The sequence below is a fragment of the Bufo bufo genome, chromosome 6, assembly GCF_905171765.1.
Source record: "Bufo bufo chromosome 6, aBufBuf1.1, whole genome shotgun sequence".
NCBI lineage: Eukaryota > Metazoa > Chordata > Amphibia > Anura > Bufonidae > Bufo > Bufo bufo.
In genome coordinates, this window is record NC_053394.1 from 6,686,482 (window position 1) to 6,711,763 (window position 25,282).

General features: G+C 50.7%; 1 protein-coding gene across 1 annotated transcript in view; it reads right to left on the reverse strand.

Annotated features, from left to right (window-relative positions):
- Positions 1–1,930: 1,930 nt before the first annotated feature.
- FHIP2A (FHF complex subunit HOOK interacting protein 2A) overlaps positions 1,931–25,282 on the reverse strand; it is a 35,517-nt gene continuing 12,165 nt past the window's right edge. Inside the window, exons 2-17 of the mRNA XM_040435658.1 lie at positions 24,321–24,399; positions 23,133–23,302; positions 22,820–22,924; positions 21,909–22,031; positions 19,115–19,354; positions 18,832–19,028; positions 17,005–17,119; positions 16,060–16,136; positions 15,494–15,686; positions 12,523–12,692; positions 12,296–12,436; positions 8,800–8,890; positions 6,510–6,653; positions 6,079–6,219; positions 5,354–5,457; positions 1,931–2,876 (exon numbers count right to left, since the gene is read on the reverse strand). Of these exons, the coding sequence (XP_040291592.1) occupies positions 2,771–2,876; positions 5,354–5,457; positions 6,079–6,219; positions 6,510–6,653; positions 8,800–8,890; positions 12,296–12,436; positions 12,523–12,692; positions 15,494–15,686; positions 16,060–16,136; positions 17,005–17,119; positions 18,832–19,028; positions 19,115–19,354; positions 21,909–22,031; positions 22,820–22,924; positions 23,133–23,302; positions 24,321–24,399 (2,196 nt within the window). The 3' untranslated portion in view covers positions 1,931–2,770. The remainder of the gene's footprint in view (positions 2,877–5,353; positions 5,458–6,078; positions 6,220–6,509; positions 6,654–8,799; positions 8,891–12,295; positions 12,437–12,522; positions 12,693–15,493; positions 15,687–16,059; positions 16,137–17,004; positions 17,120–18,831; positions 19,029–19,114; positions 19,355–21,908; positions 22,032–22,819; positions 22,925–23,132; positions 23,303–24,320; positions 24,400–25,282) is intronic.

The following is a 25,282-nucleotide window of genomic DNA, read 5'->3' on the forward strand; positions in this document are numbered from 1 at the left end:
TCTGTACTGTAAGAGCGGTCACACTGCGGAGGTCTGTACTGTAAGAGCGGTCACACTGCGGAGGTCTGTACTGTAAGAGCGGTCACACTGCAGAGGTCTGTACTGTAAGAGCGGTCACACTGCGGAGGTCTGTACTGTAAGAGCGGTCACACTGCGGAGGTCTGTACTGTAAGAGCGGTCACACTACGGAGGTCTGTACTGTAAGAGCGGTCACACTGCGGAGGTCTGTACTGTAAGAGCGCTCACACTGCGGAGGTCTGTACTGTAAGAGCAGTCACACTGCGGAGGTCTGTACTGTAAGAGCGCTCACACTGCGGAGGTCTGTACTGTAAGAGCGCTCACACTGCAGAGGTCTGTACTGTAAGAGCGGTCACACTGCGGAGGTCTGTACTGTAAGAGCGCTCACACTGCGGAGGTCTGTACTGTAAGAGCGCTCACACTGCAGAGGTCTGTACTGTAAGAGCGGTCACACTGCGGAGGTCTGTACTGTAAGAGCGCTCACACTGCGGAGGTCTGTACTGTAAGAGCGGTCACACTGCGGAGGTCTGTACTGTAAGAGCGGTCACACTGCGGAGGTCTGTACTGTAAGAGCGGTCACACTGCGGAGGTCTGTACTGTAAGAGCGGTCACACTGCGGAGGTCTGTACTGTAAGAGCGGTCACACTGCAGAGGTCTGTACTTTAAGAGCGGTCACACTGCGGAGGTCTGTACTGTAAGAGCGCTCACACTGCAGAGGTCTGTACTGTAAGAGCGGTCACACTGCGGAGGTCTGTACTGTAAGAGCGCTCACACTGCGGAGGTCTGTACTGTAAGAGCGGTCACACTGCGGAGGTCTGTACTGTAAGAGCGCTCACACTGCGGAGGTCTGTACTGTAAGAGCGGTCACACTGCGGAGGTCTGTACTGTAAGAGCGGTCACACTGCGGAGGTCTGTACTGTAAGAGCGGTCACACTGCGGAGGTCTGTACTGTAAGAGCGGTCACACTGCGGAGGTCTGTACTGTAAGAGCGCTCACACTGCGGAGGTCTGTACTGTAAGAGCGGTCACACTGCGGAGGTCTGTACTGTAAGAGCGGTCACACTGCGGAGGTCTGTACTGTAAGAGCGCTCACACTGCGGAGGTCTCTACTGTAAGAGCGCTCACACTGCGGAGGTCTGTACTGTAAGAGCGGTCACACTGCGGAGGTCTCTACTGTAAGAGCGCTCACACTGCAGAGGTCTCTACTGTAAGAGCGGTCACACTGCGGAGGTCTGTACTGTAAGAGCGGTCACACTGCGGAGGTCTCTACTGTAAGAGCGCTCACACTGCAGAGGTCTCTACTGTAAGAGCGCTCACACTGCGGAGGTCTGTACTGTAAGAGCGGCCACATGGTGGAGGTCTGTACTGTAAGAGCGGTCACACTGCGGAGGTCTGTACTGTAAGAGCGGTCACACTGCGGAGGTCTGTACTGTAAGAGCGCTCACACTGCGGAGGTCTGTACTGTAAGAGCGGTCACACTGCGGAGGTCTGTACTGTAAGAGCGGTCACACTGCGGAGGTCTGTACTGTAAGAGCGGTCACACTGCGGAGGTCTGTACTGTAAGAGCGCTCACACTGCGGAGGTCTGTACTGTAAGAGCGCTCACACTGCGGAGGTCTCTACTGTAAGAGCGGTCACACTGCGGAGGTCTGTACTGTAAGAGCGGTCACACTGCGGAGGTCTGTACTGTAAGAGCGCTCACACTGCGGAGGTCTCACTCGGATCTGCCTTCCTTCTTCTGGATCATCACTGCAGGGTAATAGGTTGCACTGAATTTGAGATTTGTCTCTTATGTGTGTTTTGTTGCTGTGGCTCTCGATGTCGGATGAAGCAGGAACCCTCTGAACCGGGTGAGATACAGACGAGCAGCGGGCGATCCGCCTGTAGAGTCGCGCACAGACACGAGCCGCGAGCTCCTGGTAATGACTTTATATGCACGTATAATACAATTTATACATTACATATATACAGAAAGCAAATATGCCGATAATTGACATCCGGTCGTGGAATATATTATTTTCTTACAAGCTTCTCGTCTCCAACATTAACATTTACTCCAACAACATCCTAAAAAGAAATTAAAATAAGAACATGGCGGATCGAGCAGCACGTGAAGCAGCGATCGCCGGCGCCACCAGCGCTGTCAGATGTCACACAAGGACCGGACATAACGTCAGGTTCAATAGTCCGTTAAATCGACAGCGTTTCCAGGTTTCGCTCTTAAATACAAAAGTGGAAAAGTTTTATTTTTGCTTTTTCTTGAGTCCGGTATTAAAGCCGAGAATCCGTGCGGTGTTCTCCATACGGTGCGGACAGGACGTAACCGAGACGACTGCTCCGTGCGGCTGCTGACGCCGTCATCTGAAGTGTTCGGGGTAGAATACTTAATGCATTTTTATGTAAACAGACTTCGCCCGCCCACTAGAACATCTGATGACATCATCAGTGGCTTCCGATTCATAGCAATTTTGAGTCTTTAAAAAAAAAAAAAAAAAGATCATGCATGCGAAACTCAACATCCAGCGGGAAAACCCCAAACGACTAAAAAGTTCTGTAAAACACATAAGGTAACGGCGAGTAAATCCACGTGCGACGTCTCTTGTGCGTGCAGCTTCAGCCCGGAGAAGACGCCTTTAATGTCTTCGTCCGATTTCCCTTCTTTCCAAAATAAAGTCTTTGCTCAAACATAAAAACGAATTAAATACGTAAAATTTGGTCTCGTAGGTGCGGAGGGGACGGTCCCTGGGGGCGGCGTCAAGGCGTGGTGGAGCTGTGGTACTTGACAAAGGCAATGGCAGCCAGTTCTTTGCAGAATTCCTCGAGCACGATGACCCCCTCTAACAGCGTCATGTGGTCAACACTGCGGAGAGACGACAGACTGAGGATAGACGTAGAGTGAGGATGTACTGGTGCGTACTAGTCCCGACTGAACCCGTAATGGTGGCCACACTGGTCGCCCGCCATTAAAGGGCTATTCCTATAGTATAAAGTGATGGCCAAGATGTACCATCACTTTATGATCGGGGAGAGTCCAACCTCTTGGACCCTACCAATCCTGGGAATGAAGGGGGTGCAGCGATGTGACCCGATCCCCAGGGAACTGGAACCAGACCCTCGGACTTGAATAGGGCTGCAGGTCCCTGCGCACCAGGCGTTCCCTTCATTCTCAGAGTCGGTGGGGGTTAGCCCCTACTCATCATAGAGCAGCGATGGCTGACCTCCGGCACTCCAGCTGTGGTGAAACTACGACTCCCAGCATGCTCCATTCATTTCTATGGACTTCGGAGGTCTGTACTGTAAGAGCGGTCACACTGCGGAGGTCTGTACTGTAAGAGCGGTCACACTGCGGAGGTCTGTACTGTAAGAGCGGTCACACTGCGGAGGTCTGTACTGTAAGAGCGCTCACACTGCGGAGGTCTGTACTGTAAGAGCGCTCACACTGCGGAGGTCTGTACTGTAAGAGCGCTCACACTGCGGAGGTCTGTACTGTAAGAGCGGTCACACTGCGGAGGTCTGTACTGTAAGAGCGGTCACACTGCGGAGGTCTCTACTGTAAGAGCGGTCACACTGCGGAGGTCTGTACTGTAAGAGCGGTCACACTGCGGAGGCCTGTACTGTAAGAGCGCTCACACTGCGGAGGTCTCTACTGTAAGAGCGGTCACACTGCGGAGGTCTGTACTGTAAGAGCGGTCACACTGCGGAGGTCTGTACTGTAAGAGCGGTCACACTGCGGAGGTCTGTACTGTAAGAGCGGTCACACTGCAGAGGTCTGTACTGTAAGAGCGGTCACACTGCGGAGGTCTGTACTGTAAGAGCGCTCACACTGCGGAGGTCTGTACTGTAAGAGCGCTCACACTGCGGAGGTCTGTACCGTAAGAGCGCTCACACTGCGGAGGTCTGTACCGTAAGAGCGGTCACACTGCGGAGGTCTGTACCGTAAGAGCGGTCACACTGCGGAGGTCTGTACTGTAAGAGCGGTCACACTGCGGAGGCCTGTACTGTAAGAGCGGTCACACTGCGGAGGTCTGTACTGTAAGAGCGGTCACACTGCGGAGGTCTGTACTGTAAGAGCGGTCACATGGTGGAGGTCTGTACTGTAAGAGCGCTCACACTGCGGAGGTCTCTACTGTAAGAGCGGTCACACTGCAGAGGTCTGTACTGTAAGAGCGGTCACACTGCGGAGGTCTCTGCTGTAAGAGCGGTCACACTGCGGAGGCCTGTACTGTAAGAGCGGTCACACTGCGGAGGTCTGTACTGTAAGAGCGGTCACACTGCGGAGGTCTGTACTGTAAGAGCGGTCACACTGCGGAGGTCTGTACTGTAAGAGCGCTCACACTGCGGAGGTCTCTACTGTAAGAGCGGTCACACTGCGGAGGTCTGTACTGTAAGAGCGGTCACACTGCGGAGGTCTGTACTGTAAGAGCGGTCACACTGCGGAGGTCTGTACTGTAAGAGCGGTCACACTGCGGAGGTCTGTGCTGTAAGAGCGGTCACACTGCGGAGGTCTGTACTGTAAGAGCGGTCACACTGCGGAGGTCTGTACTGTAAGAGCGGTCACACTGCGGAGGTCTGTACTGTAAGAGCGCTCACACTGCGGAGGTCTGTACTGTAAGAGCGCTCACACTGCGGAGGTCTGTACTGTAAGAGCGGTCACATGGTGGAGGTCTGTACTGTAAGAGCGGTCACACTGCGGAGGTCTCTACTGTAAGAGCGCTCACACTGCAGAGGTCTCTACTGTAAGAGCGGTCACACTGCGGAGGTCTGTACTGTAAGAGCGCTCACACTGCGGAGGTCTGTACTGTAAGAGCGGTCACACTGCGGAGGTCTCTACTGTAAGAGCGCTCACACTGCGGAGGTCAGCCAAGGAAGTGTACATGTTGGGAGTCGTAGTTTCGCCACAGCCGGAGTGCCGGAGGTTAGCCATCACATAGAGTGATGTTATATCCCAGCGATCATTACAAGATTGGGAATAGCCCTTTAAATACCGCCAGGTGTTACCTATTAGAGATAACGACCTGGCCGCGTATCATGGAACTAGACCGCTTTACCATTCTGGAATCTGGGAAAGCTGAGTGAAATACAATATGGCCGCCATGACTATTCCTCAGCTTTCGGATCATTATGAATGGCAGATGTGCCTACATTTGGGGCAGGTAGGCGACATGCTGCGTGACGAGGTCAATTTGCTGTTCAGGAGGCTAGAAAATAGGGGTGACAACTAATATGCTCAAAACTACAACTCTCACAGGGGTTGTCAGATCTGCCACATGATACAAGAGTGAGGGAGGCATCAAGTTCACGAGGAGGTAGGGGACCGATATGGCGGCACGCACTTACATTGGACCATCGGGCTCCAGCCCCAGTAACCTCTTCCTCACCAGCAGGAGTTTAGGGGTGAAGTCTGGGATCCGCTGAATCCTCACCATGAGATCTCCAACCACCTGGACGGGAAAGACACCAAGACTGTGAGGACTACGCTCCTCATCCTCCTAGAACATTCACTATGGAGTCTGCATCCTCTCTATAACCGAGATCTCCCCCTGATAAATGCGTCTCTAAAATTATTAAATGTTATCAGTTACTGGGAAAGCTGGGTCACAACCAGTAACATTACACAGGTGGCCCCCACTGAAAGCAATAGGAGTTAGGGAGTATTCACATGCGCTGGTGACAATGCACCAAAACTGCATAAGCGCACGTGGAAGACAAGACACCCGCGTTCTGCATGGAGGGACGGGCGACCGGGATAAAATCCAATGGTTCTCAAGCTTATGGGCGAATCTTGATTGTAGAAAATGGTAGCCCCCCCCCCCACGTGTAGGACCTCTATTCCCCTATAGAAACGGACGCCGGTATATAGTGCGTACACCCCCAGCAGGTTCTATAGGATTCGTGTATAGGGCACAGGAGCGATACTGGTTTATCTATAGGGGCTGTGCAGGAAGGTGTATTCCCTAGATGACCCTCGGGGACCTATACCGGGGCGCGTCCTCATATCAGGGTCTGGGGTCTCAAGTTTTCTCTCTAAATCTCTGTCCCGCTGTGTCCGAGAAAGAACTCACCCTGACGATGACCGAGAAGAGGGAGCGGCACCCAGGGGCCAGGTTGACGTAGGGGTCCAAGAGGAATTCATGTACGTGAGGGTGAGGGAAGAGAGCGAGCTTGGAGAGCACCGACGTCACCTGCAGGTTCACATCGTACGGCTGCGGGGAGAAGCGGCGGCAGTTTAATGAGGTCATCAGCTATAAGCCCCGCCCCAGCCACACCCCTTAACACGGCCACAAATCCCGCCCCTTATCATGGTCACAAACCCGCCCCCTATGTCTCTAGTAACAACCTGTGCCCACAGCAGATGACCCCCACATTAGGCCTGCCCAGTGGTGATGCCCCTATAGTGCGGCTCGCTGACCCCCTCCGTCGTCGTGCAGGAACATGTGCGCACCGATCTGCAGTAAGTGACCCTTCTGGAGCCGATCGGAGGTCTGAACAGTACCTGATCCAGTATCCGACCCATCCTGTCAAAGAGAACTTTCAGGAAATGCCCCTCGAAGAACGGAGCTTCTAGATTGCACTTCTCTATGGGCTTGGCGGTGCCGGGCCAGTCCCAGCGCAGGCAGATTGCACAGTAATCCCGGAACTAGGAGAAGAAGCAGTGAAACCGTCACATGGTCCCCGCAGCAGATGATGGCAATGAAAGGACCAGACCAAACCCCCACAATCCTTAGATAAAATCAAGAGGACTGCTTGCCGTCAATGAATGGGAACATTCTTACATCACTATCACAGAGCTAAAACATGACTTTTACTGAAGGGATATATTAAAGGTAGGGGAGCCACGGAGGTGCATAGAGGTGCAGACGGGACCACGGAGGGATAATAAGTAAGCAAAGGGCGGGAGGATGAAGGGACCCCCTGACCCTACACTGCAGCCTAACTATTACTAATACTCTGCTGATCCTCCCTGCAGGTGGTGGGGCGGCCGCCGCACTGTTACCATTCCTCTTTCATCAGTGATCGACACGGGGTCCCTGTTCGCTTTAATTAATCTACATGGAAAAATAATAAAGCAAGCAAATCAAATTTTAACATTTCCCAGTTACTGATAGCAAGCAGGAATCTTGCATAAGACTTGAGTGCAGTGGCAGAAAGAAGCAGAGCTTTTCATTAGAGTTCGCTTTCTTCACATGAGCCTATTACTATTGATGGACTTTTACCAGGATAGGCCATCGATATATATGACTGGCGGGGGTCCAGCCTATCACCACGATAGGTCATTGATATATATGACTGGTGGGGGTCCAGCCCATCACCAGGATAGGTCATCAATATATATGACTGGCGGGCGTCCAGCCTATCACCAGGATAGGCCATCGATATATATGACTGGCGGGCATCCAGCCTATCACCAGGATAGGCCATTGATATATATGACTGGCGGGCGCCAGCCCATCACCAGGATAGGCGATTGATATATGATTAGCGGGGGTCGAACAACCCGCCAATCAGCAGTTCTGCAGTAGTGTTGATGCTGGAAACAGCGCCCTCCATCGTGTAGAGGACAGAGCTGGATACTGCAGCGCTGCTCCCACTGAAGTTAATGTAACCAGTAGGGATCGACTGATATAGATTTTTTTATAGCCAATACCGATAACCTGTGAGCTTTCTGGCCGATAACGTATACCGATATTCTGTGCATTTTCATTTTTGAAAGAAAAAAAAAAAAAAAAAAACAGCGTTTTTTTTCTTATATTTGAATAGTTTGGACTTTTCGGAAGTGGCGATATGCGATACGTTTATTTATTGAATATATATATATATATATATATATATATATATATATATTTTTTTTTTTTTTTTTTTTTATTACTATTTCCCCCCTTAGGGGCCAGAACCTGGGATCTTTTAATCCCTTGTCCTATTCACCCTGATAGTGATCTATCAGGGTGAATAGGATCTCACACTGTCCCTGCTGCCCTGTGCACACAGCAGCAGGGAGATTACCATGGCAGCCAGGGCTTCAGCAGCGTCCTGGCTGCCATGGTAACCGATCGGAGCCCCAGGATTACACTGCTGGGGCTCCGATCACAACTGCCAATGAGAGGAGGTGAGGGGACCCTGTGGCCACTGCCACCAATGAGAGGAGGTGAGGGGACCCTGTGGCCACTGCCACCAATGAGAGGAGGTGAGGGGACCCTGTGGCCACTGCCACCAATGACTTTACTGGGGAGGGCGCACTGCGCCACCAATGATGATTAACGTTTAATACAGGAGGCGGGTGTGTCGGTGGCAGAATCACACAGGCCGCACCCTGCCTCTGACAGGGAGCTGCGATCAGTGGCAGCAGTTAACCCCTCAGGTGCGCCACCTGAGGGGGTTAAACTGCCGCTGATCACAGCTTCCTGTCATATAAGCTGGGCACCGCCTCCTGTATTTGTACTAGACGTTAATTATCATTGGTGGCGCAGTGCGCCCGCCCCTCCTCCTCCTCATTGGCAGCGCGGCAGAGAGCGACTCCTTCTCCCCTGTGCTGCTGAGGGATCATGGCGCGCTGACAGCAGCGCTGGACGCATTATCGGCAAGGTTAGATGCCGATACCAATAACTCTGAAAATCATGAATATCGGCCGATAATATCGGTAACTCCGACAATCAGCCGATCCCTAGTAACCAGCTCCTTCCACCACACAGTAGATGGAGGGTGTTAGACCCCCGCCGATCAGACACGGGTAGCCGATCCTGAGCCGAGTCCATCAATCGTAAAATCCTGGAAAGCCCCCCCACTACCTGTCGATGGGCGTCTCTGAGGTAGGTGTCATAGCCGGTGCCTTCCACTTGATATGAAGATTTTGCTTCATCAGGAACCAGACAGAGAAAGCTGCAAATAAGCAGAAAACATTGCAGCGGCTTCAGTGACGGACATTGTGACCAGGCATTTACCCTGGAGCCGGGGGGGTGTGCTGCAGACATGTTATACACTATAGGGGGGGATGCTGCAGACATGTTATACACTATAGGGGGGGATGCTGCAGACATGTTATACACTATAGGGGGGGATGCTGCAGACATGTTATACACTATAGGGGGGGATGCTGCAGACATGTTATACACTACCGGGGGGGGGGGGGGGGATGCTGCAGACATGTTATACACTACCGGGGGGGGGGATGCTGCAGACATGTTATACACTACAGGGGGGGGGGGGATGCTGCAGACATGTTATACACTACAGGGGGGGGGGATGCTGCAGACATGTTATACACTACAGGGGGGGGGATGCTGCAGACATGTTATACACTATGGGGGGGGGATGCTGCAGACATGTTATACACTACAGGGGGGGGATGCTGCAGACATGTTATACACTACCGGGGGGGGGGATGCTGCAGACATGTTATACACTACAGGGGGGGGGGGATGCTGCAGACATGTTATACACTACAGGGGGGGGGGGATGCTGCAGACATGTTATACACTACAGGGGGGGGGGGATGCTGCAGACATGTTATACACTACAGGGGGGGGGGGGGATGCTGCAGACATGTTATACACTACAGGGGGGGGGGGGTATTGCTGCAGACATGTTATACACTACAGGGGGGGGGGATGCTGCAGACATGTTATACACTACAGGGGGGGGGATGCTGCAGACATGTTATACACTACAGGGGGGGGATGCTGCAGACATGTTATACACTACAGGGGGGGGATGCTGCAGACATGTTATACACTACAGGGGGGGGGGGATGCTGCAGACATGTTATACACTACAGGGGGGGGATGCTGCAGACATGTTATACACTACCGGGGGGGGGGGGGGTATTGCTGCAGACATGTTATACACTACAGGGGGGGGGGTGGGTGCTGCAGACATGTTATACACTACCGGGGGGGGGTATTGCTGCAGACATGTTATACACTACAGGGGGGGGGGATGCTGCAGACATGTTATACACTACAGGGGGGGGGGTGCTGCAGACATGTTATACACTACAGGGGGGGGATGCTGCAGACATGTTATACACTACAGGGGGGGGATGCTGCAGACATGTTATACACTACAGGGGGGGGGGGATGCTGCAGACATGTTATACACTACAGGGGGGGGATGCTGCAGACATGTTATACACTACCGGGGGGGGGGGGGGTATTGCTGCAGACATGTTATACACTACAGGGGGGGGGGGGTGCTGCAGACATGTTATACACTACCGGGGGGGGGGTATTGCTGCAGACATGTTATACACTACAGGGGGGGGGGGGGATGCTGCAGACATGTTATACACTACAGGGGGGGGGGATGCTGCAGACATGTTATACACTACAGGGGGGGGGGGATGCTGCAGACATGTTATACACTACAGGGGGGGGGGGGGGATGCTGCAGACATGTTATACACTACAGGGGGGGGGATGCTGCAGACATGTTATACACTACAGGGGGGGGGGATGCTGCAGACATGTTATACACTACAGGGGGGGGATGCTGCAGACATGTTATACACTACAGGGGGGGGATGCTGCAGACATGTTATACACTACCGGGGGGGGGGGGGGGTATTGCTGCAGACATGTTATACACTACAGGGGGGGGGGTGGGTGCTGCAGACATGTTATACACTACCGGGGGGGGGGTATTGCTGCAGACATGTTATACACTACAGGGGGGGGGGGGATGCTGCAGACATGTTATACACTACAGGGGGGGGGGATGCTGCAGACATGTTATACACTACAGGGGGGGGGGGATGCTGCAGACATGTTATACACTACAGGGGGGGGGGGGGGATGCTGCAGACATGTTATACACTACAGGGGGGGGGGGGATGCTGCAGACATGTTATACACTACAGGGGGGGGGGGGGGGATGCTGCAGACATGTTATACACTACAGGGGGGGGGGGGATGCTGCAGACATGTTATACACTACAGGGGGGGGGATGCTGCAGACATGTTATACACTACAGGGGGGGGGGGATGCTGCAGACATGTTATACACTACAGGGGGAGGGGGGATGCTGCAGACATGTTATACACTACAGGGGGGGGGGGATGCTGCAGACATGTTATACACTACCGGGGGGGGGGGTATTGCTGCAGACATGTTATACACTACAGGGGGGGGGTGGGTGCTGCAGACATGTTATACACTACAGGGGGGGGGGGGGGATGCTGCAGACAGGTTATACACTACAGGGGGGGGGGATGCTGCAGACATGTTATACACTACCGGGGGGGGGTATTGCTGCAGACATGTTATACACTACAGGGGGGGAGGGATGCTGCAGACATGTTATACACTACAGGGGGGGGGGATGCTGCAGACATGTTATACACTACAGGGGGGGGGGATGCTGCAGACATGTTATACACTACAGGGGGGGGGGGGGGATGCTGCAGACATGTTATACACTACCGGGGGGGGGGATGCTGCAGACATGTTATACACTAAAGGGGGGGGGGGATGCTGCAGACATGTTATACACTACAGGGGGGGGGGGATGCTGCAGACATGTTATACACTACAGGGGGGGGGGGGATGCTGCAGACATGTTATACACTACAGGGGGGGGATGCTGCAGACATGTTATACACTACCGGGGGGGGGGGGGGGGGGGATGCTGCAGACATGTTATACACTACAGGGGGGGGGGATGCTGCAGACATGTTATACACTACAGGGGGGGATGCTGCAGACATGTTATACACTACAGGGGGGGGGGGATGCTGCAGACATGTTATACACTACAGGGGGGGGGGATGCTGCAGACATGTTATACACTACAGGGGGGGGGGGATGCTGCAGACATGTTATACACTAAAGGGGGGGGGGATGCTGCAGACATGTTATACACTACAGGGGGGGGGGGATGCTGCAGACATGTTATACACTACCGGGGGGGGGGATGCTGCAGACATGTTATACATTATGGGGGGATGCTGCAGACAATACATTCAGAAATATGTGTACCCCAAAAAGATGGCCCCTTAGTCATGAAAAGGCATATTGGCGATCACTAAGGGGTTAATCAACAAGTACAGCAATGGTACAGCAGGCTGCAACCTCCTAGCCAATGTAAAAGACCAGGGAGAAGTGTAGGACTCCACCGTCACCAGAGGACACAGTGCTCGCAGCTTTAATGTCTGCATTTTCTGTAAGGCTGGAGGACACTGAACTATTCTTTTTATATATTTTGCAATGGGTGACACTAATTCATGATGAAGACCAGCAGAGATCTGATGGAGGGATATTTTACATAGGGGCGCAAGCTTCCTGCACTCACCTGTTGACGATTTTGTGCACTTCGGTTTTACCATCAGTTCTCTGATGATCGGGCGTAATGGGAGGGGACGCGCTCAACCACTCCTTAGATAAAGTGTTGTCCGGAGAGATGTCTGTAAATATCGGATCTTCTTCAAGATCTCTGCAGAAAGAGAGAACATTAATCAGGTTACTGAGAAAATCATCTGAAACTAATGAGAGTGAGGGTCCCACAGACTGGAGACGTACACGGCTCCTGGGATCTGCCCGTTCTCCACCACGTCCTTGTCCTCCGGACACGGGGGCTTGTACTCAGTGTAGTTCCTCTCCTCCAGGTTTCGCAGGATCAGGTTATATAGGATGTGCTCGTTGGGTTTCTGTAGTAGGTGCTCGAACAGCCGCAGCGTCATAATACTGATCTGTGGGCAAAGAGATGATTACAAGGAGCGATGCACAGGAAGACTCGGGACTGGCTGACATTTGTTGCCCCGAAGCCATACAGAAGAAAACACATTTTACAAACCTCATCCACGTTAACTGTGGATTCAAACATGGCGGGAGGTTTCTGCTGCGATATCCCAGAAATCCACAACAAATCTCAAAGAGGCTCTGTCAGCATGATCAACCCTAATAAACCAGGCATACTGCCTGCTAGTGATCAGCATGCTGATTAAAATGGTACTTTTCTTTGGTCTGTATGCTAAACAGCTGCAGAGATATGTGTTTTTATTAATATGCAAATGAGCAGTTGGAGCACCAGGGGGGCGGGCTGAATCCTTAGAGCACTGCTGTGTAACACCCCCTCTCCTTGATGGGGCTAGATATCAGCATGCTGAGGGCAGAGCTGTGTCCTAGCACGTACATACCAGACACACTATGTACTATAGCATTACCACATTGAGAAGGGTAGATTTCTCTGTTTAGAAAGTTAATATACATATTACTGCTTTATTCACAGGCACAAAATATGATTATAAAGAAACCAGTAATAGGTGTTAGCTTTCTAAGTATAGAAAAACCATCATTCTCTATGTGGTAATGCTATAGCTTGGTTATAAGTGGTCAGCATTGCATGTAGAGATTCTGTTATTTTTTCCGTCCCTCATTTAACCCAGTCGTGTTTTTATGCTTAGAAACGTACATATTACTGGTTTAGTCACAAGGACAATGTAGGATTTAGGGTTGTTGCGGGTTTCGAACTTTCGATACCCAGTCGATACTTTTGTCCCGGTATCGATACGATACCGGGATTTGCCTTTCATCAATACTAGGCTGTGCGTAGCACAGCCCAGTATCAGAGAACATGAATCACGCTGCTCTCAGCGTGCACCATGTTCCCTCAGCAGCACGGGGAGAAGGAAGCCGTCTCTCCCTCCCCCCTGTGCCGCTGCAACCATTGAGAGCGCAGAGGGGCTGTGGCCACCAATGATAACTAACGTTTAATACATTACTAATACAAGCGGCAGAAACACATTACTGGCACCCTGCCTCTGACAGGGTGCTGCGATCAGAGGCAATTAACCCCTTAGGTGCCGCACCTAAGGGTTTAACTGCCGCTGATCGCAGCGCCCTGTCAGAGGTCAGGTGCCAGCAATGTGTTTCTGCCGCCGGCTGTATTTGTATATTAAACGTTAATTATCACTGGTGCGCCCCCTTCCCCCCAGTATTAAAAACATTGGTGGCGCAGTGCGCCCTTCCAGTATTAAAATCGTTGGTGGCAGTGGCCACAGAGTCCCCTAAACTCCTCTCATTGGTGGCAGTTGTGATCGGAGCCCCAGCAGTGTAATCCTGGGGCAGCCAGGACGCTACTGAAGCCGTCCATGTTCAGCTCCATCCTGCTGTGTGCACTATGCCCAGGGCAGCAGGAAGAGTGTGAGGTCCTATTAACCCTATAGAGCTCTATTAGGGTGAATAGGACAAGGGATTAAAAGATCCCAGGTTCTGGCCCCTAAGGGGGGAAATAGTTATTAAATAAACTGTAAAAAAAAAAAAAAAAAAGTTTTCAAAAAAATACACCAAATTAGTATAAATCACCCCCTTTCCCAATTTTACATATAAAATATATAAACAATAAATAAATAAAATATTACATATCGCCACGTTCAAAAAGTCCAAAATATTAAAAAATCTCTTATGCGGTGAAAACAAAAAAAATTAAAAAACTGGGCGATTCACCATTTTTTTTATTTTTTATTAGTCACCTTGCCCCCCCCCCAAAAAATAGGATAGGACTGTTCTATTATGTGCCAGATATTCTATAAAATGCGGAATGCATGCAGCTTTTTTTGGTGTTTTATTTTTTTCGCGTTATATCGAACGGTATAGAGTATCGCACTACTTTTTTATGGTATTGAAAAAGAATAAAAATTTTGGTATTGAAACAACCCTAGTAGGATTATAAAAAAAACTGCAATATGTATTAGCTTTCTAAGCATAAAAAACATTATTCTCAATATGATAAGACTATAGCCTTTTATTATGGGTCAAATGAGAAAGGAAAAAATATCCAAAGGAAAAAAAAAAATCAAAGTCTGTCCCAAGATTAAAACCTGGGATTTCTACATAAAAAAACTGACCAATTACCACCAAAGCTATAGATTTACCACATAGAGAAAAATGTTTTTTTTCTATACTTAGAAATCTAACACATATTACTAATCATGAAGAGAGAGAAGAGAAATCGTTAGCACTACCTCATTGTGTTGTTGAATACAGGGGCTGTATATAATGTAGTTTGGTGGTGCACAGCAATATAAGTCCAGAAGATGTAGCACTCGCCACTGTAAGTTTTCAGTACTTTATTCGTCTATTAAAACGGGGCTGACAAAGGTGCTCCGATGAGCCGAAGTAAGTTATTCATGAAGTCTCGCCTGACTTTGTTGAATAACTTCGGTAAAGTGGAAAAACACTTTAAAACTTGAAACCAAACTCGGCTTCGGTTCCGACAAGTACCTCGGATCCTAAGCCGAGTTCTGTTTCAGATTTTAAAGTGTTTTTCCACTTTAAAAATCATCTACCTTTAGGACAGGGCTCCGCCACCTACGCCCCCTCAGATGTTGTGAGACTATAGCTCCCGGCATCCTTCATTCACTTCTACAGGTTTTCTGAGAACAGCCAAGAATGCTGGGAGTTGTAGTTCCACCACAGGTGGGGTGCCGGAGGTTGCTGACCCCTTTAGAAGGATATGGAACTATCCTGCAAAGAGCAGGCGCGCCCTCACCTCGTCCGATATGTGGTTGCAATGTTCTATGAGGCGATGGCGTAATGGGACGCTCTGAATGGTGCTCAGGGTCTCCGGCTCTCGTTGCTCTCCCAGAAGAAAAAAGACAATCTCCTCGAGCAAAGCCTCAGACGTGACCTGGCGCACAATCCTATGCAGAAGGGAGGTGGCCGTCAGGATCCCGATCTCCGACCTGAGAAAGTGACGACAATTTACCGGCACTGATACATTATATCAAATCTGTACTACTGCTGTGCTTAGTTTACTGAGGATCGCCTAGACTGGATACAGTGTAGCAAACCATCAGCTGTGAGAGCAGGGTTCGGGCCGCTGGATACAAGAAGTGATATTTCCATTCACTGAGACTGAGCAGAGGTACAATGAGGATCGGACAATGATTAATCCTAATTCACGCAGAAAAGCCCTGTAATAACGATTATCCTTCCTCTGGATCTGGCGACACCAAGTGTCAGCGCAGCATTAAAGCCGAAGCTACTACTGTTTCCAGAATAACGTGGACGCCGTCCCTTTAACTACAGATACTTACAGATACTAAGGATACTTACGTCTGCATGAGCTGCGGCTCCAACACATTAACCAGGAACCTCTCCCGCACCGACCGCGCCATCGTAGTGGCCACCATCTTTAGAAAAATGAACATTTGATAGTAACCATTTCTTATTATACTCAGATGGACACGCACCGTTTCATCGGTCAGCGTCGGTGAATGACTGCACAATGAACAGATAAATCTGCATGGCAACACAAGATGGAGGGTCTTCAAGTGAATCGCTTTAATGGGGTGGTCCCAGAACTGAAGAAATTACTTCCGCTGCAGAAACAGTTATAAAGTACAAAAAAGCAGCCATAACCCATCCGTTAAAGGGTCGTCTCATCTAGGAGCCTTATAGCCATAAATGTCGGATGGATGCGGGTCCCACCTCTGGCCCAAGCCCCATTAATCCTGGTTGGGAGTGGACGGGTGGCCGTGCGTGGCTCTCACCGTCCACTTCAATAACACTTCCGATAGTTGCCCAGTGCGCGGCGGACAGCTATTGAAGTGAAGCGAGAGACACGCTGGCTATGCCATAAATGCCCCAGACCGGACAACCCCTTCCAATCCCCCGCCGCTCCAGCTGTCCCCTACAACCTTTATTTATATTCCTGGAGCAATTGCAGCCCCTGTGGCCACGCGGCGAGCATCACCATCAAGGCCACTGACTGGCTTCAGTGGACAAGTGGATGTACGGCACATCATCATTACCCCAGGAAAATATAGACTGACGGGGGCAGCTCTCAGACAACCCCTTTAATGACATATCAGTCAAACACGGCCTAGTACTGCGCTTCCCCATCCTCCAACTGTAAAACTATATAGAGCCAGAGACCACTCCAGGAGACGGTAGGGGGGAACATAGGGCGAGAAGACAGGAGCATACAGTGTCTATAGAAAGTATTCACACCCCTGAACCACCAATGTGTGACCGACGGCGACCCCGGAAATCACTCACCCTGTGCGCCTCCTTAATAAGCTGATCACAATAATCAAACCAGGACAGGAAGGAGATCAGAGCTCTTTTACCAGGGAAGGCCGAGGCGTCATCCTTAACATTGTACGAATCCAGCCTGCGGAGACAAAAGTGGGACAAGTTTAGTCCATTGCTGCACTGCCGACCACTGCTACACTGCCGACCACTGCTGCACTGCCGACCACTGCTACACTGCCGACCACTGCTACACTGCCGACCACTGCTACACTGCCGACCACTGCTACACTGCCGACCACTGCTACACTGCCGACCACTGCTACACTGCCGTCCACTGCTACACTGCCGACCACTGCTACACTGCCGACCACTGCTACACTGCCGTCACACCCCCTGAAAATAGATAGAAACTGTAAAAGAAAAGCAGCAATATGGTGCAGTCTGGACAGCCACTATTATAGGGAACCTGTCGAGCAGCAGCACACACCTGCCCAGAGCAAACCCGTCGGCCCCTGCAAAAAGAAAGCAAATAGAATTCAAACTAACTGGAAGAAGAGTCCGGGACTCCTCTCCAGCGGCACCGAGTGCATGAGCCGGGGATGTTACACCTTGCTTCACTGCGCATGCACTGCTTCATCAGCACAGTGCAAGCGAGTCTGCAGGGATGGGTGGGTGAGCTACAGGCAGGTTCGGGACCACAGAACCCAAGTGCATAACAGCACGTAGCCCCAAACCGGGCGACACATTCCCTTTAAGACGCACTATTAGGACATGGAGATGTAAAAGAGAGGAGACCAGCAGCGAAGACCAGCGTTCTCTCTGACATACGAGCGCACTGGCGGATTACATGGATGCGCCACTGATTGCAAAAGCTGCAGTGTAATTAAAGGGGTGTTACACTGATCTATCCTCAGGATAAAAAAAATAACAAAAAGCAGGTCGCCATAGTTTTATGGGCTTTGTTTTTCCAGTGCGATAACACATTTATAGTTTAAAAAAATAAAAAGAAGCAATGAACAAAAAAGGCGAACAGACAAGACACAGCGTTCACCTTCCGGGATAAATACCTTTATATTTCTATAATTCAGGCCTTTTGGGATGCAGCAATGTCCATTATCTTTTTTTAATATGGGGAAAAGGGGTCTTTTGATTCTTTTCCTTTTTTTTTTCTTTCCTTTTATAGATTTTGACTTGAACGTGCAATCATCTGATGGCTTCTCCCACAGTCTGCAGTGAATAATCATTGCAGTCTATGGGAGATTCGCTACGTTCCTATGGAGCCCAGTCACAGGCAGGCTTCAGATCCGTTAGAGGGCCCGAGGCCACCACAGCAACCAAACAGCTCCCTCGATCTTGGCTCAAGGGAGCCCTTCGGACCCCCAATGCAGAAAACTAGTGGCTATGGCGCTCAGCTCAGCTCAGCTGAAACGCTGCACTTTTTATAGAGACGCTGACGTCATTGGAAGCGTTTTGGACTATCCTGGGGATAGGTCATCAATATCAGAATCCTGGAAAACCCCTTTAAATCCAAATGTTACCGAAGCCCCTTTAAATGGGTTGTGCAGGATCTCCCGTCACTGCATTTCCAGTCCGTCTGCACACGCAGAAGCGAGCAGGGACCGCAGGCAGTGAAGAGCGCCACGGAGCAGGTGAGTACAGGTTACTTCACAGGTACCACTGACTGGAGGAAGTTACAAAATAATCCTGAACAACCCCTTTAAGTATTCAGTCTGTCAGTGTTGCCCCCTCATACTCAGGGCGGGACCCCAGAGACTGATACAGATCTGATGACACCAATGAAACAAGGACCCCAAAACAGAGTGGGACATTCCCTGTACAGAAGCCTCTTACCCCCAGTTAATCCCCTCCACGGTTTCTATGTCCAGGGGGTCGATGGACTGTGGAAGAGCCCGGTACAGGGAGGTCAGCCGGTCGGTCAGCAGCTCACACACCGCAGTGTTTTGCGTAAGGCACTTGGCCGCGGCCTGCTCCGGCAGACTCCCCAGTAACATTAACCCTTCGCAGGCTTTCACAGCTATGCGCCCGTCCTGGAAGAGATGACACAAGAGATTAGATGCCGGATTCCGGCGGCACATACAGCGCGGCCATATCTGCAGGTATCAGACCTACTCACCGGGCTCTTTGTCAGGTTTAATAAGGAATTGACCAGATTATAGTCTTGCAGGATGTGATTGGTGGACGGCCCGGGGGCAGCACGGGCTTCCAGCTTGTCTATGGGGGCAGAGCTGGCATGTACTGCCCCTGGAGGCTGAGCCTGCCCCGTGTCATTAGCTACAACCTCCTCTGTGCTGCCCCCGGCGGCTGCCCCCAGGTTCCTGGAAGGTCCAGCGCTGTCAGACGCCTTCACTTTGCTCTGGGAAGATAAATGAAGCAGAATCAGATCTCTCCTGTACAGACATGCCGACCTTCACTCAGCTTTCCAGGATTTTAATCATGTGATCACAGCAGCCAATCGCAGGTCTAGAAAGCCGCCTTCATGAGAACGCTCGCTCCCGATCACTAACCCATGGCATATGCTGCCGACGATACGCGAACCGTACGGTGTGGGATCAACCTGTTATACAGTAGATCGGCCCCCATCATGGTCAGGTGGTCCATGTATAAGGACCCTTCACCAAAAACTTAAAGGGGTTGACCAGGACTAGAAAAAACAGCGCCACTCCTGTCCACAGGTTGTGTATGGTATCACAGCTCAGCCCTATTGGCAATAACAGGCACAACCCATGGACAGGGCTGGTGCCGTTTTTGGAATAAAGCAGCCATCTTTGTCTAGTCCTGGACAACCCCTTTAAGGAATGTCAGCATTTTTTGATCTATTAACACAAAAGCTGTGAAAATATTGTCTGAAAACATTAACTTTACCGATTCCAATATGAAATCCCCATAATTCAGACACTGAGGACAGGTCGGCTGGGTGCGCCGCCAACGCTTACAGTCGGTAAGACGCTTTAACCCTTTTGCTATAATAATAATGCCGATTGCGGTAATTAAAGCCTTTAGATGCCGTGATCAAGTGAGATCTTGCGCTTCCGGGCTTCTTATTGGCATACTCTGCGGCCAATAATTTATTTCAATACATTCAGCCTTGCTGAAGAGGCTGCGGGCATTGAAGCTGCAATTCTTATTTTGGCCACCAGGTGGCAGGCCAACATAAGAAATGAGCAATAACTGGATTTAAAAAATCCATGACAGTTCAGAATTTTAAAAATAAAAGGATTTTATATGCTCAAATACGAATTAAAAAATGGTTACAAAAAAGTAAAAAAAATAAATAAAAAACTACTGTTAAAAAATATCTAAAATAGTTTAAATCACCCCCTTTTTCCATATAATAAAAAAAAAAAAACATAAATAACAAAGTATAAACATTATGGGTATCACTGCAACCGAAAACACCTGTACTATTAAAATATAAAAATATTTTTCCAATATGGCGCAACAGAAAAAAAGGTCAAAATGCCATTATTTCATTGCGTCTCTCAACCAAAAAAATGTAATAAAATTTGATCAAAAAGTCACCCACTCCAAAATGGCATCAATAAAAACTACAGATTGTCCCTCAAAAAATGAGGGGTCAGAATATGGTGATGTAAAAAACTTTAAATTTATTTTGACACTATTTATAGATACAAAACCTATACATATGGGGTATCGTTGTAATCATACTGACCCAGAGAATGAAGTGCATGTGTCAGTTTTGCAACAAAGAGGACGCCGTGTGAACAAAACCCGTAAAACGGTGGAGGAATTGTTTTTTTTTTCCAATTCCACCCCATTTGGAATTTTTTCCTGCTTCCCACTACATTGTATGCCATAATAAATGGTGGCATCAGAAAGTACAACTTGTCCTGCAAAAAATGAGCCCTCATATGGATATGTGAACGGAAATATTAAAAAGTTAGGGCTCAACGAAGATAGGGAAGAAAAATGAAAAAGCAAAAACGGAAAAACCTCCGGTCTCCTAAGGGTTAACCTCTTAAAGACCAGGAAACTTTTTTGTTTGCGCTTCACCCCAAGAGCGAGAACTTTTTATTCCTCCACTGACGTCTACGAGGCTTGTTTTTTTTTGTGGTAATATGTAGGGCCGCGCTGCAGGGTATATCTTGTAGACACCCTGCAGCGCGGTCCTGCACATTAACGCATTTGAACTTTGGTGTGAATTACCTGCAGCGCCGAAAGTCCAGGCAACGTACGGGAGACGGCGTCTGTTATTAGTGTTTTTGTGGGCTCCGTTGTCTTTTCTAACGTCCTAATGGTTTTATAGTTTGTGTGGTTACAGATGCGGCAGTAACGGGACAGAGCGGCCTCTTAGCCTTCTGCCTAGGGCAGACCCGCTGGTACTCACCAATCACATTGCCAAGGGCCTACAAGTAGGGGCCCTTTCCCTCAGTAAACCACATAGCGCAGGCATGCTCAACCTGCGGCCCTCCAGCTGTTGTAAAACTACAACTCCCACAATGCCTTGCTGTAGGCTGTCGAGGCATGCTGGGAGCTGTAGTTTTGAAACAGCTGGAGGGCCGCGGGTTGGGCACCCCTGACCCCATACACATTCCCTCTCTCCCGACTCCCTGCCAGCTCCCCCACACACGTGTATGTGTAGTGCGTGGGACGAGCGGAGGAAGACCCTTCTGGCGGCAGCTTATCTCCCGGGAGAAGAAAAGGATCCAGTAAATATTCATTTTGCCCGATCCTGGTCTCCCCCGACATCATCTATTGGAGGGGGTTAGACGCCCCCCACATTGGTGCGTCGGCAGCTTTAGACAGACGAGCGCCGGCTCCATTCTGCACGCCTGCAGATAACAGCCCATTAGTGGCTACAGTAGTTAAGGGGTTAACATTAAGGTTCGTCCTCTCCTATAGAATACGGGCGCGCTGTGACGCCGGCTCCCCGCGGCTCCAGAACTTACCTCTAGAAAGAAGTTGACGAGATAGGGGTCCTGTCTCAGTTTGGCGCACACGATGCACAAGAACTGGATCTCTTCGTTCTCGGTCGGATTGGCCAGGACTTCTCCGCACAGACGGATGAGTTTCTGTCACAAAAACCAAAGACGATAAGAGGAATTTCACGTGAGATTCAGCAAGGAATGCCTCGGGGTCACAGGGGCTTCTGATTCCATTCCTTGACAGCAAGCAGAGAGGTCAGGTGAGGAATTTCAAACAAAGAGGCAGATTTATCTAAGGATTTAGCCCACTTTTACACTTCTCGCCACTATCCAGACATGGGTGGGACTTGTTGGGAGTGGGAGGGGCCACCTGTGACCCAACAGGTTTACGGGCGCGAATTACAGCTGAAATCTACACCAGCTACGGGCACACGGACAGCGAGGAGACGCGCCAGATAATAAGTCTCTTTAAGGGTCACTAAGTCTTCAAAGATTTTTCGGCATATCAAAAGTTTAGTTCCGTGGGGTCCGAGTGTTGGGACCCCTGAACCCCTTGGGCGAGGCGAGAGCGCACTCTCTCCTGGCTGCACGAGACAGGCTCTATGCAAGTCTATGGGCCCGATTCTGTCCTCAGCAGTAAGAGGCAGTCATCGCTCCAGGGATCAGCGGGGGTCTCAGCACTTTTGATATGGCTCTAGGACAATGACCAGCAACCTTCGGCCCTCCAGCTGTGGTGAAACTACGACTCCCAGCATGCACGCTTGCTTTGCTGTTTTCAGAACTCCCCTAGAAGTGAATGGGGCATGCTGGGAGTTGTAGTTTCACCACATCTGGAGTGCCGGAGGACCCTTATAAATAAATGTGGTGACTTCGGATTCCCCGAGGACGAGCCCTTTAAGAGCTGCTTCTCATACACGGGGGGCGGCTCTGCTCACCAGGACGGGGCGGTGCACGTTGATGTGGGGGAGCAGAGGCTGCTTGATCCTTCCTAAGAGCTTGGTGTAGAAGACCAGGACCTGCTGCTTCATGCCCGGAGGACACTGCGGAGAAGACACAAAACTGACGAGCGCCGACAGGAAGATACAGCACCTTATGTGTATGCAGGTGACACAAGAGTCCAACGGACTGGAATACTGATCACCCAGCATCCGAACGAGCCTGAAGATGCTGGGGAAGTAGTACTTTACTTGCATACAGCTGGGGGAACACGCCATCACCCAGGCGGGTAATGAGACATGAGGGACTCACGTCGGCCTTGCCCAGTGTGTACAGGGTCTCCAGGACTTTATGGTGCAGTAGGTACTCCATGCAGGGCCCCGTCTCTCCAGACTCGCGCTCACTTTCCTCCTGCACCAGGATGTCCAGCATCTGCTCCAGGTGAGACGGGATGTTGGTGTCGGTCACAGGAGCCTTGTCATCTGGTGTGGGGGGGCGACAGAATTAGAGGTTATAAAGGTCTGTTCCTCCGCTACCTGCCATATACACTAAACCAATGGCAAGACCATTGGGGGGTTTCTATTATGTGAACCTCACAAAGTGACTTCAGACCTGAACTGGTCCTTAAAAAGTGGGTTTTTGAAAATTTCTGAAAAATTTAAAGATTTGCTTCTAAACTTCTAAGCCTTGTAACATCCCCCAAAAATAAAATGTCATTCCCAAAATGATCCCAACATGAAGTAGACATATGGGGAATGTAAAGTAATAACTATTTTTAGAGGTATTACTATGCATTATAGAAGTAGAGAAATTGAAACTTGGAAATTTGCAAATTTTTCGAAATTTTTGGTAAACTTGGTATATTTTTTATAAATAAAAATGATTTTTTTTAACTCCATTTTACCACTGTCATGAAGTACAATATGTGACGAAAAAACAGTCTCAGAACGGCCTGGATAAGTCAAAGCGTTTTAAAGTTATCAGCACATAAAGTGACACTGATCAGATTTGCAAAAAATGGCTCTGTCAGGAAGGGGAAAATGAGCCCGGTCACTAAGGGGAATGTTCTGTCCGATTTCCGAGCACCTATGCCGATCCGCGTTTAAAGGGGTTGTGGTGCTCGGTTGAGTGCTGTGTCTTGTTCACTGTACGGCAGGCGCAGCGCCACACATTGCGCAGTGGTTGTGCGTGGTACTGCAGCTCAGTCCTATTCACTTGAATAAAGGTCATGTGACAGGAAACCCCCCTATAAGAGGGTGAACGCTGCTTCTAGGAGAGGGGGCTCAACAGCGACAACCACAAAGGAGCCGCTGCCTTCTGACAACCCTCCTGACTGCTGCGGGGCGATACACAGATAATGGGGCACTAATATTGACGAGAAGAACCACAAGGAGGACAATGACCCCCATCATTCTGCAGCACGGCTATTCACCCAGACTAGATAGCGAATCGCAGCAGAGACGACCACGAGGTCGAGCGCCGCCTCCGCCGGACACTTACCGGACGTCTCGATGTAATAATGGGTGATGGCCTTCCAGTGGTAGACAAAGTCTTCTTGTAACGGCAGAGAAGGAGCGAGCTGCGGGAAGAGGAGGCGATCAGAGAACACAACGAAAACCGCAAATCAGCGCCCCCAGGAGCCCAAAAAAAGGTGTTACATACAGTGCGCGGCGGCGCTAGACACAGTGCGCGGCGGCGCTAGACACAGTGCGCGGCGGCGCTAGACACAGTGCGCGGCGGCGCTAGACACAGTGCGCGGCGGCGCTAGACACAGTGCGCGGCGGCGCTAGACACAGTGCGCGGCGGCGCTAGACACAGTGCGCGGCGGCGCTAGACACAGTGCGCGGCGGCGCTAGACACAGTGCGCGGCGGCGCTAGACACAGTGCGCGGCGGCGCTAGACACAGTGCGCGGCGGCGCTAGACACAGTGCGCGGCGGCGCTAGACACAGTGCGCGGCGGCGCTAGACACAGTGCGCGGCGGCGCTAGACACAGTGCGCGGCGGCGCTAGACACAGTGCGCGGCGGCGCTAGACACAGTGCGCGGCGGCGCTAGACACAGTGCGCGGCGGCGCTAGACACAGTGCGCGGCGGCGCTAGACACAGTGCGCGGCGGCGCTAGACACAGTGCGCGGCGGCGCTAGACACAGTGCGCGGCGGCGCTAGACACAGTGCGCGGCGGCGCTAGACACAGTGCGCGGCGGCGCTAGACACAGTGCGCGGCGGCGCTAGACACAGTGCGCGGAGGCGCTAGACACAGTGCGCGGAGGCGCTAGACACAGTGCGCGGAGGCGCTAGACACAGTGCGCGGAGGCGCTAGACACAGTGCACCCTCAGGTCCTCTATACATTGTCAGGTCCTCTATACATTGTCGCACCCTCAGGTCCTCTATACATTGTCGCACCCTCAGGTCCTCTATACATTGTCGCACCCTCAGGTCCTCTATACATTGTCGCACCCGCAG